This window comes from Ahaetulla prasina, chromosome 4, assembly GCF_028640845.1.
Source record: "Ahaetulla prasina isolate Xishuangbanna chromosome 4, ASM2864084v1, whole genome shotgun sequence".
Lineage (NCBI taxonomy): Eukaryota > Metazoa > Chordata > Lepidosauria > Squamata > Colubridae > Ahaetulla > Ahaetulla prasina.
The window spans coordinates 57,905,657-57,921,911 of record NC_080542.1 but is presented as its reverse complement, the minus strand read 5'-3'; the positions used below and the strand labels follow the sequence as shown (position 1 = coordinate 57,921,911).

General features: G+C 43.5%; 1 protein-coding gene across 1 annotated transcript in view; it reads right to left on the bottom strand.

Annotated features, from left to right (window-relative positions):
- Positions 1-1,874: 1,874 nt before the first annotated feature.
- The window catches only part of FHOD3 (formin homology 2 domain containing 3), a 219,512-nt gene continuing 205,131 nt past the window's right edge, over positions 1,875-16,255 (bottom strand). Inside the window, exons 25-26 of the mRNA XM_058181693.1 lie at positions 9,719-9,880; positions 1,875-2,847 (exon numbers count right to left, since the gene is read on the bottom strand). Coding sequence (XP_058037676.1) covers positions 2,765-2,847; positions 9,719-9,880 — 245 coding nt within the window. The 3' untranslated portion in view covers positions 1,875-2,764. The remainder of the gene's footprint in view (positions 2,848-9,718; positions 9,881-16,255) is intronic.

Below are 16,255 nucleotides of genomic sequence, written 5' to 3'. Positions count from 1 at the left end.
TTCCCAGCCTGTGGGCTGCAGCCCATTACCGGGCCATGGGCTAATTGCCACCAGGCTTTGAGTGGCCAGCTGCTAGCGCACCTCCACGAACACGCACAGCCCCACTTGTGCAAGCCTTGTCATGGGGGCTCACAGCTCCATTCATGCAAGCTTCGTTGCAGATACTCATGGCCGCATTCGCTTTAGCCTCATTGTGGGCGCTTGCTGTTCTACTCGTGTGAGTATCACTGTGAATGTTATGGGTGCTTGAATACACGTACACACAGGCATTTGCCCCTCCCACAAAATCATCCCCTCTTTCCCCCTCCCTCTGCTCTGGGCTGGCAACCCAGAAAGGGGTTGGGGAACTCTGATCTAATGTTTTCTGGTTATTAGGAGTTATATAAACTGAAACAGCTGTTTGAATTATTGTCATACCATTGTAAATGTTAACAAAAACTTATTTAGAAACTTAATGGTTTTAGGAAACAAAACATATCATTTTTATATCAAAAAATCATAATCATGATTTTAATAAGCAAGTGCTTAGAAGTGTTTCTTACAGAAATGAGTTTTCACAAGATGCATTTGGAATAAGATTGAAAAGTGATTCACAAAATGTATTTGTAATATAAATAATAAAATGGTAAAAATTTCGGATGGGAGCAATTTAGGGAATTTGTTTACTTCTGAAAGCATTCTTAATACTGTGATTAAGTTTTCAAAAAATTAGTCCATGTTTATTTGGAAAAGTTATAGACAAACATAATTATGTTTTTTGATAGACAACAATCCATTAAGAAATAAGATTCACTGGATATTGTTTTGAAAAAGTGAGAAATATGACTCCAGCCTTGGAGAAAGTCACCTATTCCTCCTTCCAAGTCAACCTGGTTCCTTCCAAAGTACAAAAAGTAAAGGGTCAGAAAACTTGAAAAGAAGATGGGATAGAAAGACTTGGCAACAGGATGAAAGCAGAGAAAAAGTCACCAGTAAAGGGATGAAGAGACCCAAATACTTTTTTTCTGTCATCAGGAGGGTACTGGAATTCATGAAAGCTCTGTTGTTGCACTAATGGTCAGATCATATGATCCCATTGATAAGTGTTTTTATTAATTTAAAAAATCTTTTATAAATTTTCCCCCTTATTCTGAAAATTTAGAAATATTTGATTATCCAGTGCTTTGGATTTAATTCCAAAAACATGCTTGGAGTACAGGCTTCTCTGCAGTGTTGTAAAACAGCCACTAGACTTGCTTCAATGATTCTTCATGTTCTGAAGTACCTTTCCTGAATTATTTTGTTGCTTGCATCACTACAAAACCCTAATATGAGCAATAAAAAATGTTTCTGATGGCAACATTTTAGAAAACCATTATCAACATTTAGTTTAGTCCTTTTGAAACACATAAAAAGTTAAACGAGAAAAAAGATCAATATTATTCATTGTAGTAATAATTCCTTCTTTCTAGTTGAAAATACAGCAATGAGGTTTATTAACAAAATACTTACAGGTCACTGTAGAATCATTAAACAGTAGGGCATTAAGAGGGGAAAAAATGTAATTCTGCAGCTCAGTGAACCTATAGGTTCAAATAAATTGTAGAACAAAATCAGTCAGGTAATAGACATTATTAGAAATAAAGAAACACAGATTATTGTTCTTTCTGCTTAGTGTGGGATCCACTTGTTTTGCACTGTGCTTACCTAGTTTACATTGCAAAGCTTTCAGTGCATGATTTACAAGTATTTTATTTTCTGAACTAGCTCGTTGGAGATGCTGATTAGGTCCCAGAGGTTTCATGCCTACAAAAAAGATTAGGATCTGTGTTTTTTTTAAGATTGTTTATTCAATACTTTCTATATAAAGGTTGTTGATGAATGATCCAGAATAATAGCACAAGGCTTACCAATCCTTGTGGTAAGAAAAATGCCATTGAATAGTTCATGGGGAACAAATTTTATATTTAAAACAATTGTTTTCCTTATTATTTCTTCCAGGTTTGTGAGAAAAAGGCAAATATTAGGAAAATCTAATGTAATTGATCATTTAAATGTTTTAAAATTGAATGAAAACAGCAGCTTAATGGACCTCAATGTGAGCACTATTTTCCTATCTAATCCTTTATAGGAAATAATATTTTGTTTCTAAATGGTTGTATTGTATAAAGTAACCCCTTATGACTGGTTTACTAGCATCCAAAACAGTAGTTCTTTGTCCAAATTATTGTTAACATATTCATTTAATTTCTTTTTACAGTCCAGAAGAAATCTCAGGAAAAGATGCAAAAGATACTACATGAAATTAGGAAATAGTATTTTGTTAAAAACTATTCTGATATAATTTAACTTGTCTTTCATATTTATGCTTGACCGACATTTCTCTGCCTTAAGATAGTAGGAACTTTTTAAAAAGTAGTTGAAAAAATTGATAAAATATGGTATTTTACAATTACTACAACAGACTGCAAGAAAATTAGCATTAACACCTTTCGCACAATACAAGATGGCCCAAAGGCAACTCTCTTAAATGCAGCATGACAGAATGAATGTGACACAATGTTCAATTGACCTTCTGCTCCTGTAATTTATTTTTGTAGTGATGAGTTACAAGATTACAAGATTAGTTTACTAATTTAAGTTTATTATTTGATTCAGTGTCATGCAGCAGTGGGATAAAACAAATAGCAGCTGAAACTGGCAGAGGGGTGTTGAAGATTGTTGATGGCATGTGTGCATGAAAAAAAGAGGAAGATGTTTCTTTTAGCAGACTTAATTGCTTTCATCACACTTGCATCTCTGAAGTGCCCATCAGACCCAAAGCTTTAGCTTCTTCTGGAGACAATCCACTCTTCAATGTCCTCCTTACTGTGTTAATCAGAAACAGAAAGAAAAAGATAGTTCTAAAACACAAGCTGCACAATCCTATAAGGGAGCACTCAGAACTAAAAAGCAAGTACTTTTGTTTACATTTGTATAAAGACAAAGAATTACTTTCCTTTATAGAATAACTGGTTCATTGTAAATATAAATTATGTGAAATCAAGCCATTGCATAGCAGACAGAATACTATTTATGATAGTTTTATATTTTATTAACAGATTATTTCTTAATTCCTAGTAAAACTTTCAGTCCAATGCTAAGCATTTTTTTAAATTTTATTTATTACATTTACCATATTTTACCAAAATTTTATTTATTACATTTACCATATTTTTCGGACTAGAAGACGCTCCAAGCTTTTGGAGAGGAAAACAAGAAAAAACGATCTGCCTCTGCCTCCCAGCAATTTATCTCCTTGCAGCAAAAAGCAAAGAACATGGTCAGCTTTGGCACAGCCTGCTTTAGCACAAGCAGGTTGGTGGTTGGATCGGCCTCCTGGAATACTGCCTATCAGCTTTTCCAGACTGCGGGGATTGCCACCACTGCTGCCGCCTATCGCTGCCTCCACGAGCCCCATTTTTGGCCTCCGTGTGTCCCATTTTTGGTCAGTTCCAAGCGGCAGGGATCACACTACTGCTGCTTCCTATCCCTACCACCTAGAACAGGCCCAAAATGGCACGCATGGAGGCCAAAAATGGGGCGCATAAAGGCAGCGATAGGTGGCAGCAGTGATGGGCGATGACCCCTGCAGCCTGGAACAGCTGATTGGCAGTATTCCAGGAGGCTGATCCAATCGCCAATCAGCTGCTTGTGCTAAATCAGACTGTTTACTGTAAGGAAGTAAATTGCTGGGAGGCAGAAGCCGAAGGGTGGGGGCCGGCGGGTGGGCAGGGCTTCGGCAACATTCACTGTATAAGACGCACAGACATTTCCACCCACTATTTTTTTTTTGGGGGGGGAAGTGCGTCTTATACACCAAAAAATATGGTATATGCTGCCCATTTCAACAATAAGGTGATTGGGCCTAGTAATTAAAATAAGACAAATGGATATAATTATCAGGGAAAGACTGACCCTTAGACAGCCAGGTCTTATGCCATCAAGGTATACTGTGAATTGCATCTAAAAGCTCACTGGCAACCAGTGCAGCTCACATGGCAATGTCATCAGATGGGCATATTGTGAAATGTCAATTACTTTCTACACCACTTCTGGACTAGCTGTAGCTTTTGGTAGTGTTCAAAGACAGTGTCATGCACAGAGCATTGCAATAATTTACTCCTAAGGTGACAAGGGATGAGTGATTGTTTTAAAGGGCTTGCAAAAGGCCTCTTGACCACAGCTGCTACTCATTCTTAAAGTAGGAGCTGAGAGTCCAAAATGATCCTCCAGTTTGCAAATAACCTTGAATAGGGAAATACAGTGTTCTCAAGACTAAAGATGAAGATGCCTCAGGAGTCTTATGAGATGATGATGATATGCATATATATGTAAGATGGACATACATACGTACATCTTGTACATACACTCCCCTTGTGCTTTATATTGTGTGAACCTATAAATAACTTGCATACAGGAATCCTAAAAGTAAGAAGCTTTGTTCTGGAATATTTGTTCAGGCTATGCAGGATGTGGAGAATACTATTTTGAAAAAGAATCAAAAAAGATATTATGCTCCCATGAAAAATGGATTCTGTGTGAACTAGTTAAAGCAATTGCATTTAGTGGAGAAGTACTACAGGGTGTAATAAAAGTGCCAAAGTTAAAATTTATAAAAGGGTGAGGGTAATGTAGACTAGTTCTGTAAACTGCTAAATCAATGAATGAAGGAAATGTTGGTTTCAAAAAGTGAGCGCTGACAATTGTAAACATGCATTTATTCTCTCATCCATGTCTTTGGATAAAAAAATCCAAGAAGTAATCCACTTGATATCACTTCCAGAATGATAGAGATATGATCCAGAGAAAAATATTGTATATATGGTCAGATCATTTTCTCCTTCGCCTAGACTTTCGGACCGCCGCTCACCACCGCAGGGAGACGGAGCCAATGCGTTGGTTCCATCCCAGGCGCCTGATGGACCCTGAGAGGTTCTGGATGGAGCTTGGGCCGTTTCCTGAGGATCTTGCCCACGGCACGACTGAAGAACTAGTTGCGGCCTGGGAACGGGCCGCGGCTGGGGCTTTGGACCGTGTCGTGCCTTTGCGGCCTCTGACCCGGCGTAGATCTCAATTTGCTCCTTGGTTTTCTGAGGAGCTGAGGGAGATGAAACGCCGGAGAAGACGCCTAGAGAGCACCTGGAGGTCTAGTTGTTCCGAGGATGATCGGACACTAGTGAGGTCTTTTACTAAGACCTACCTAGTGGCAATGAGGGAGGCGAAACGTTCTTACGTTTCCACCCTCATTGCATCGGCAGATAACCGCCCAGCCGCCCTGTTCCGGGTGACTCGCTCCCTCCTTCACCAGGAGGGGCGGGATGACCCTCTACAGGGACGTGCTGAGGAGCTTAATGGTTATCTATACGATAAAATCGTTCAGCTTCGGGACAGTCTGGACCAAAATTGCGATGATCCAGGTGGGATGGCGGAGGCACGTCTTGTTGAGGTTGTTTGGGATGAGTTTGAGACTGTGGCTCTCGAGGACGTGGACAGGTTGCTGGGGAGGTTACATGCAACCACATGATTACTGGACCCGTGTCCTTCCTGGCTGGTGCTGGCTACTCAGGAAGTGACACGAGGCTGGCTCCAGGGAATTATAAACGCTTCATTGTTGGAGGGGGTTTTCCCCGCCGTCTTGAAAGAGGCGGTGGTGAGACCCCTCCTCAAGAAGCCGTCCCTGGACCCAGCTATTTTGGGAAATTATCGTCCAGTCTCCAACCTTCACTTTGTGGCAAAGGTTGTAGAGAGTGTGGTTGCATGGCAACTTCCCCGGTACCTGGATGAAGCCGTCTATCTAGACCCATTCCAGTCCGGCTTCCAGTCCGGTCACAGTACGGAGACAGCTTTGGTCGCGTTGCTGGATGACCTCTGGAGGGCCAGGGACAGGGGTTGTTCCTCTGCCCTGGTCCTATTAGGTCTCTCAGCGGCTTTCGATACCATCGACCATGGTATCCTGCTGCACCGGTTGGAGAGTTTGGGAGTGGGAGACACCGTTTATCGGTGGTTTTCCTCCTATCTCTCCGACCGGTCGCAGACGGTGTTGACGGGGGCAGAGGTTGACCGTGAGGCGCCTTACTTGTGGGGTGCCTCAGGGGTCGATTCTCTCGCCCCTCCTGTTCAACATCTACATGAAGCCGCTGGGCGAGGTCATCAGTGGTTTCGGGGTGAGTTATCATCTGTACGCTGATGATATGCAGCTGTACTTTTCCACCCCGGACCACCCCAACGAAGCTGTCGAAGTGCTGTCCCGGTGTCTGGAAGCCGTACAGGTCTGGATGGGGAGAAACAGACTCAAGCTCAATCCCTCCAAGACGGAGTGGCTGTGGATGCCGGCATCCCGGTACAGTCAGCTGCAGCCGCAGCTGGCTGTGGGGGGCGAGTTACTGGCCCCGACGGATAGGGTGCGCAACTTGGGTGTCCTCTTGGATGGGCGGCTGTCGTTTGACGATCATTTGGCGGCCGTCTCCAAGAGGGCCTTCCACCAAGTACGCTTGGTGCGCCAGTTGCGCCCCTTCCTTGACCGGGATGCCTTATGCACGGTCACTCATGCCCTTGTCACTTCCCGCTTGGATTATTGCAATGCTCTCTACATGGGCTGCCCTTGAAGTGCACCCGGAGGCTGCAGCTAGTCCAGAACGCAGCTGTGCGGGTAGTAGTGGGAGCAACCCATTGCTCCCATGTAACACCACTCCTGCGCAGTTTGCACTGGCTCCCTGTGGTCTTTCGGGTGTGCTTTAAGGTTTTGGTTACCACCTTTAAAGCGCTCCATGGCTTAGGACCCGGGTACTTACGAGACCGCCTGCTGTTACCTTTTGCCTCCCACTGACCCGTACGCTCTCACAGAGAGGGCCTTCTCAGGGTGCCGTCCGCCAAACAATGTCGGCTGGCGGCCCCCAGGGGTAGGGCCTTCTCTGTTGGAGCTCCTACGCTCTGGAACGAGCTTCTCCCTGGTTTACGTCAAGTGCCTGATCTTCGGACTTTTCGCCGTGAGCTGAAAACGCACCTATTTATTCAAGCGGGACTGGCCTAAAATTTTATTGGGGTTATTTATTTTTTAATGTTTTAAACTGTTTTAAATTTGGCCACTTATAATATGTTTGTTTTAATTTCTTTTAATGTTTATACTGTGATTTTTACTTGGCTGTACACCGCCCTGAGTCCTTCGGGAGAAGGGCGGTATAAAAATTGAATAAAATAAATAAATAAATAAATATAATATATACACAGAATATTTTAAAAGTATATCTCACCTAACAGTATAAACAATAATCTCATGTATTACATTTAGTGATGCTACTTCCCTAAACAGGTTCACAATTCTTGCTATAATCTTTTTGCATTCATGTGAAATACTTCGTTTAAATATTCATTTTTTTCTGGAAGACCAAGAAAGTTTTTCCATCCATTCACATGGTTGTAAGATTAGCTCTGTAAGCCACTCATCCCCCTCAATATTTCTTTTGCAGTGTTTGAAAATGGAATAAATATGAGAAAATGAATACATTTATTTTCTGTAAAATCTTTGTTAAGAGTTATAAAAAAGTGAGGGAAATGTAGACATGTTTTAGTGTTGATTAAAAAAAAACAGAGATAAGAAGAGCTAAGGTTAATAGCAGACCTGATTTTGTAACTCACTAATCCCCCGCCCCCAAAATAGCTAGGAAACAATAGTTTAAACCAGTGGTATCAAACTCAATTTCATTGAGGGCTGTATCAGAGTTGTGTTTGACCTCAGGTGTGTGCGTGAGGCCAGAGGTGGGGTGTGTGGCCATGGTGGACGTTTGACACAGACTCAAGATGCATTTCCCCCCCTTCTCTTCTTTCTTTCCACAGTTCTTTACTATAACCATTTTCCTATCTCTTCTACCGGATATTACTGGCAAACATTTATTACTTTTTCTTCATACTAAACTAAACCTTTTATTTCTAAATTTATACTCCATTGATAATAGTAAATTGCTTTTCCAGGCAGAAAAGCTATTTATACTATTGTATTTTTATTATTGAACTAATAATAAAAATACAATAGCATAAATAACATAATACATAAATAACATAATTTAACAGCAGAGATAAATTTCCAGGATAGTAAATAGAAATGGCTGTCAATTATAGATTGTTGATTGTAGATTAAATGGACCTAAAGTATGTAAAATCTGGCATTAAATTATAGTATTAACATAGGATGTTGCTTGTTTTCTATCCAGATCAGGCACTTACTTGAGGTCACATAATTTTAATCCAGTCCTCCTGCAGCACACTGCCAACCGAAAACGGTCCTTGCAGGGCCTGTTTTTGGCCTTGAGTTTGACACCCCTGGCGTAGACTATACAGATTTGTAGTTTGATAGGTCATAACCAGAGTATACTGCAGTGGTTTTAAAATTGCTGTTACTGTCCATAAATTTACTGAGATGAGGTCTGCCAGACTATAGCTTGAGGAGAGATTACCAACACTTCTTTCAAAATAATGATAATCCACCCATGTCCCCCTAAATAATGGACATTATGCACCCCAAAATAGTTGGTGTAGATAGTTGCCATGGATTAACAAAACTTCAGTAGCGAGATGGGCAGCATATAAATTAATAAAAATAAATAAATATCTATTTTATCAATCTGTAACAACTGAGCAATAGTAATCCAAATGCATAAAAACTGTTGTGCTATATGGTTTTTGTAGCCAGGCTGGCTGTTATTTTGCTGGTGTGAGCACAATGAGGGAGAAAAAGGAAGAAGAAATTTAGGTGTGGTCCTGCCATGCAGCTGTGTTGTCATGAAGGCTGATCAGCTGCCCCAGCTGCTAGTGAGGATTGCTGTAGGGCATATGTAGGGAGCATTCCCACTGGTCAATTTCTGGGTATAGATGTTAGATACTAAAGCCCTGGGAAACACGCTCACTGAGGGATATGCTGCCAGTTTGAGCCGTAAAAGGAGAGGAAAAAGAGATACAAAAGACAATGGGGACATGTTACCACATTGAGACTGTGCTGCTATGAGGCAGAAAGTGCTTTTGGAAAGACTGCAGGAAGTTGGTAGCTAGAGAGAAACATGGTTATGAGTATGCTGGGTTGTTGGACTGTGCAGGGGCTGTCCCTGGTCTCAGATGAAGATAAAAGGTTAAGATGTCAGTTGAAGGCTTCCTGAGAGAGAAGAGAGGTGAAGACCCAGGCAAGACATGCTTCAACCTAGGCCCAGGAACAAAGAGAATTGGCTACCTGCAGACAGAAACCTGGAACTTCAAGGAAACCCCCATTTGGAAGTACTAGGCACAAACCCAAAGGGGAGATGGATTGTAGGAAACAAGTAACAGTGATTGCTCTGCTGATGCATTTCTTTGTTCAAGAGATGCAGCAAGATGTGATAGTTAAGATCTCATACTGAAAGTTTATCCTTTCTCATTGAAACTTGGAGATAGACACTCATCCTTAACCCAACCTCCCTCTCAGAGTTGCTATACGAAAAAAATATAAAAGGAACGCCTTATGTAAGCCACCTTGGCTTTTAGAGGGGATACAAAGCTAACAAACAAAAGTTTCTCTTATCAGACTAAACACTAGGAGTTATTGTTCTGACACAGAAGGCAATGTTCTTTTACTCAACCAAATTGTCTACGTGCATATGGTGTAGATGGGAGAAGAATCCAAACATCTGTTATTTTGTTTTGTTTATAGATAATAAATACTAGTTCAGCTCACTTGACTTTCTGTTTGCTCTTGATCGTTTTCTTTCTTTGGGCACTACACGTTGACTTGGTACTTGTGTGGCAGACTTGACAATACGATCCATTATCTCATCTGCTGCATTGTCTGTAGCATTAGTCAAATCATCATTGCTAGGGTTCCATGAACCTGCATTGCCTGGAAAATATAAGCCAAAATAGTTAATGAAATTATATTCAACATGGCTGAGTATATTAGACAGTCATTCAGTGGGGGCCATAAATCATATTCTGTGCCTTTTAAGGAATTACAAATCAGTGAGAAAGATAGATTACTTCTGGATTTGTCAGAAACACCACTATCAAATGATATTTGGTGGTACAGTGGTTAGCTGCAGACAAACTCTACCCACAGCCTAAAATTCTATCTTGACAGAACTCCAGTTTATTAGTCTTCCATCCTTCTGATGCCGATAAAATGAAGACCCAGATTGTTCGGGAAAATATGCAAATAATGCTTACATTGTAAACTGCCCAGAAGGTGCTATAAAGAATTATAGGGTGGTATATAAATCTAACTGCTATTGCTATCAGATATCTTGACAACAGAATTTTGACCAATCTCATACATGGGGAAATCAAAGTTTGGATTATTTCGTCATACTTTATAACCATCTGAGTGCATGTCTATCTTGGTTCTTACACACACCTAGGCCTCTAATTCAGCTTAAAGTAGAAACAATAGTGATTCCTAGAGAGCTTTATTCATACCAATATACCACTATATTGTGTTTCTACCTTCATAATTATCAGTCAACTTCCCCATATAAAATATTCCAGGTAAATTTTGCTTATAAATCATCATCTGAGTAGTATCTGTAGTATTGTATAATACTGAAAATTTCTCATAATCAGAGATTTTTAATCATTTTGTGCCATGATTTTTTTGACTTTTCTGGGGAAACCTATGAACTCTTTTCAAGAAAATATATTTAAATGCATCCCAATTATATTCATTATTCAATTTATGTATTTTATATACATATTCATATACATACATATGTACGTATACACACACACACACACACACACACACACACACACACACACACACACACGAAAAACACTCACGCAGCATCATGAAATCTCCAGAACCATAAAGCCTACAAACTTGAAATTTGGCATGTATGTTCCTCTTGGCTTCTAGGTGCTCGTTTAGAAAGGATTTTTCGAAATGACCATCAGAGCATTAATATTTCTTATATTATTATTAACACGCTCTGATGCTAAGGAGTTAGATGTTCTACTCTCCCTATCAAGTATCAAGAGAGGAATCTTTCATGAAGACTCACTTTCACTGCTAATGTTTGTCATTGCACTGATTCCTCTGCAAACCATATTGATTAAGTCAAGCCATAGCTTCAAACATCAAAAACATTTTTTATATCACACAGAAGCCCAAACAATCAAATACTTGATAATGAAGGATCCAGCAAAGGGGGAATCATCAGATAACTATAGGCTAATTACTTGCCTGCCAACAACTTTCAAATTGCTAACTGGAATAGAAGCATCTAATTGAAAATCTGAGCAGAAAGAAAACTGGCCAAATAGCAGAGAAATGAAAGATCAACTCCTAATTGACAAGATCATTGTGGAAAATTGGAGTAGAAGGAAGACAACTCAATGTAAAATGGATCGATTACAGGAAAGCATTTGACTTCCTGCCAAATGATGGATAATCAGGTGTCTAGAAATAATAGGAGTCAGTAGAAACATCAGAACCTTTGTGCATAAATTGATGGCACAATGCAAGAACATAATTACTGGTCAGTTATGATAGGCTGGGAGAGATTAATATCAAGAGATGAATCTTTCAAGGAGATTCACTATCACCACTATTGTTTGTCATTGCACTTATTCCTCGTCTAATACTGAATAATTAAATAACCATTTTTAAAAATTGGATCACCAACGTCCAATGACGGATATGGCACAAGAACAACCAATAAATAACCAATAAATAACTAAAGCCATTGTTATCAAATATTAAAAACATGCCAGTCTATCCCACCTACTTTAAGGATGATCTGAAGCTTTATGGAAAAACACAATAGAATCGCTGCTCAACTGTCTGTATATACAGCAAAATAGTGCAATAGAGTTTGACCTGGACAAATGTGCAATGTTTACTGCGGGGATGACCCTCTACCTCCACATAAACATTGAATCATCTGGCCCTTTCTCCACCACCTGGGCCATTGTCTACCTTTTTTGTCATCAAGGATTCCTTTCAGCCGATTTCTGTCCCGTGTATTATACCATCTTTTTGAACAACTTGACCGACCAGGACTGCTTTTCCACCATTTCTCGTGATTTCTATGATATGATATATTCGTGGACGCAACCCTTTGGTTTACCAGACTTTTGTTATGCGAACATTTACAGCGGCCGACCTTCTTGCCCTGAGAGATTCCCCTCTCTTGCGGGTTTGGCCCTCCACATTATCGAGGGCCCATCTTGAGGACGGGTTTTGGACTCCGAGAGGTGGCATGCTAAAAATAGGAGACTTAGGGGATTTTTAATTAATTGTTTTAACCGATTTTTTAAGGGGAGTTTTAATGGGAATTTTAAGGGGAGGGTAGAGATTGATGGGTTGGGGTTGGGGGGGGAGGGGAGGGGAAGAATGGGCGGAGGGGGGAAACCCGTCGAGGAGGGAGCCAAGTCCAATGTGCGCTCGCGGCGTTAAGTCAGGTCTGAGGGTGGTGGGGGAGGGTTTCGTTCCAGCATATCAGGGTTGTGCTATTGACATGGTAAGTGGGAGAGGCAGATATGGCGGAAGGGGGGGGGCGCATCAGGTTTTGGGAGTACGCCCTCGCTATTTGAGAGCGATCGCGTGCTCCGGCCCCCCTGCTTTTTCCCATTCCCCGGATGGCCAGAGTACTCGGGACTTGGGCCTCCGACTGATGTTATATAATGCAAGGTCCGTGGTTAACAAAGCCCCCCTGATCTCAGATCTAATTCAGGAACGGACCATGGACGTTATGGGCATTACGGAGACCTGGTTGGGCACGGAAGGCGGGGTTCCCCTAGTGGAGATGTGCCCACCAGGTTTCCGAGGATTCCATCAGCCGAGGGCCCAAGGTAGGGGTGGCAGAGTGGCGGTTATTATTAAAGAAAGCCTGGAACCGAGGGAGACCACTGTGCCTCAGATAGCTGGTTGTGAATCCCTCTATGTGAAGTGGGGCCGTAGGATTCAGGTGGGCTTGTTGATCACGTACCTGGCTCCTTGCTGCGTGACAACAGTCCTGCCCGAGCTGTTGGAGTTGCTGGCCGGGTTGGCAGTTGAAACCCCTAGACTGTTGGTCATGGGGGATTTCAACTTGCCATCAATTGGCGTGGCATCCTCGACGGCCCGGGAGTTCATGGCTTCCATTACGGCCATGGACCTTACTCAATTAGTGGACGGCCCTACCCACATCGGGGGAGGCACTCTAGATCTGATTTTTGTCTCTGGCCAGTGGGCAAATGATCTGATTTTAAATGATTTAGTTATCGAGCCTTTGTCATGGTTGGATCATTCTCTCCTTCGTCTGGACTTTCGGACCGCTACTCACCACTGCAGGGAGATGGAACCAATGCGTTGGTTCCGTCCCAGGCACCTGATGGACCCAGAGAGGTTCCTGACAGAGCTTGGGCCGTTACCTGAGAATCTGGCCCGCGGCACGACTGAAGAACTAGTCGCGGCCTGGGAACAGGCCGTGGCTGGAGCTTTGGACTGTGTCATGCCTTTGCAGCCTCTGACCCGGTGCAGGCCTCAACCGGCTCCTTGGTTCTCCGAGGAGCTGAGGGAGATGAAACGTCGGAGAAGACGCCTAGAGAGTGCCTGGAGATCCAGCCATTCTGAGGCTGACCGGACACTAGTTAGGTCCTATAGTAGGACCTACCTAGTGGCATTGAGGGATGCGAAACGTTCTTACGTTTCCTCCCTCATTGCGTCGGCAGATAACCGCCCGGCCGCCCTGTTTTGGGTGACCCGCTGTCGTGTCCCACTCCTCCGCTGACGGCTGGGTCCGGGAAATCCGAATCAGGCTTGCCTCTGCAGCTCTGCCCAAAGTCCTAGCAAAGTCCTCAGAGCAGGCAGTGACTTCAGCAAGATAAGTTTGACTTTTGCCTGACTCAGAGACTGCCAGAAAGTAGCTCCTTTATATAGGCCATGGGGTGTGGCTCCATGACTCAGCACTCATTAAGGCCTGCCCCTCCCTTCCCTCTGTTGCCTCCGCCTCTCCAATCTTCTGATGCGAGGGTCACTCCAATCAGCTGTTCTTGGGAGTAAACCCTCCTCAGGTTCACCTGCTGTGGAGGAGGGGGAGGGGTCTAGCTGCTCCGTTTGCCTGGGCATGGAGTCAGGGCTGGGGCAGGGAGATGCTCCTTCTTCTGCAGTTTGTGGGGGCATGGAGCCAGGACTTGGGCCGGAAGGCATACATTCCTCAGTGTTGGGGAGCAGGTAAGAAGGCCCCGGCTGCTCTGAGGGCGGGCAAGACACAACACCCGCTCTCTCCTTCAACAGGAGGGGCGGGAGGACCCATTACAAGGGCGTGCCGAGGAGTTTAATGGTTATCTATACGATAAAATTGTTCAGCTTCGGGATGGATTGGATCAAAATTGGGTAGATCCAGGTGAGAGTTTCGAGACCCATCTTGTTGAGACTGTTTGGGATAGTTTTGACCCTGTGACTCGCGAGGACATGGACAGGTTGCTGGGAAGGTTGAATGCCACCACATGTTTACTGGACCCGTGCCCCTCCTGGTTAGTGCTGGCCAGGAAGCTGGCTCCGGGGAATTACAAATGCTTCTTTGCGGGAGGGGGTCTTTCCCGCTGCCTTGAAAGAGGCGGTGGTGAGACCTCTTCTCAAGAAGCCTTCCCTGGACCCAGCTGTTTTAGGAAATTACCATCCAGTCTCCAACCTTCGTTTTACGGCGAAGGTTGTAGAGAGTGCGGTGGCACATCAATTACCCCAGTACCTGGATGAAACTGTCTATCTAGACCTGTTCCAGTCCGGCTTCCGGCCCGGATACAGTACTGAGATGGCTTTGGTCGCATTGGTGGATGATCTCTGGAGGGCCAGGGATAAGGGTTACTCCTCTGCCCTGGTCCTATTAGACCTCTCAGCGGCTTTCAATACCATCGACCATGGTATCCTGCTGTGCCGGTTGGAGGGTTTGGGAGTGGGGGGCACCGTTTATCGGTGGTTCTCCTCCTACCTCTCTGACCGGACACAGACGGTGTTGACAGGGGGGCAGAGATCGACCCCGAGGTGCCTCATGTGTGGGGTGCCGCAGGGATCGATTCTCCCGCCCCTCCTGTTCAACATCTATATGAAGCCGCTGGGTGAGATCATCAGTGGTTTTGGGGTGAGGTACCAACTGTACGTTGATGACACGCAGCTGTACTTTTCCACCCCAGGCCACCCCAACGAAGCTATCGAAGTACTGTCCCAGTGTTTGGAAGCCGTACGGGTCTGGATGGGGAGGAACAGGCTCAAGCTTAATCCCTCCAAGACGGAGTGGCTGTGGATGCTGGCACTCCGGTACAGTCAGCTGCAGATGCGGCTGACTGTTGGGGGCGAGTCATTGGCCCCGATGGAAACGGTGCACAACTTGGGCGTGCTCCTGGATGGACGGTTGTCCTGTGAAGACCATTTGATGACCATCTCCAGGAGAGCTTTTTCTCAGGTTCGCCTGATCCGCCAGTTGCGCCCCTTCCTGGATCGGGATGCCCTATGCACGGTCACTCATGCTCTCGTTACTTCTCGCCTGGACTATTGCAATGCTCTCTACATGGGGCTCCCCTTGAAGAGTACCCGGAGACTCCAGTTAGTCCAGAATGCGGCTGCGCGGGTTATTGAGGGAGCAGTTCGAAGCTCCCATGTAACACCTATCCTGCGCAAACTGCACTGGCTACCTGTCGTCTTCTGGGTGCGCTTCAAGGTATTGGTTACTACTTTTAAAGCACTCCATGGCTTAGGACCGGGATACTTACAGGACCATCTACTGCCGTCCTCTATCTCCCAACGACCGGTGCGTTCTCAGAGAGGGACTCCTCAGGGTGCCATCAGCCAAAAAATGTCGACTGGCGGCTCCCAGGGGGAGGGCCTTCTCTGTGGGGGCTCCTACCCTGTGGAACGAACTTCCCCCTGGACTTCGACAACTATCTGACCTTAGGACCTTTCGCCGCGAACTTAAAACCTATTTATTCCGCCTTGCTGGACTGGCTTGATTTAAAAAAATTTTAATTTGATTTTATGGGTTTGAAATTTCTGTCAATTTTATAGGGTGTTATTACATTTTAAATTTGGCCATTTGAATAAGTTTTTTAAGGATTGTTTTTTAGTATTGTGTGTATTGTTTCTTTTGTATTTTATTTTGGCTCTTCACTGCCCTGAGTCCTTCGGGAGAAGGGCGGTATACAAATTAAAATATTATTATTATTATTATTATTATTATTATTATTATTATTATTATTATTATTATTATTGTTGTTGTTGTTATTATTATTATTATTATTATTATTA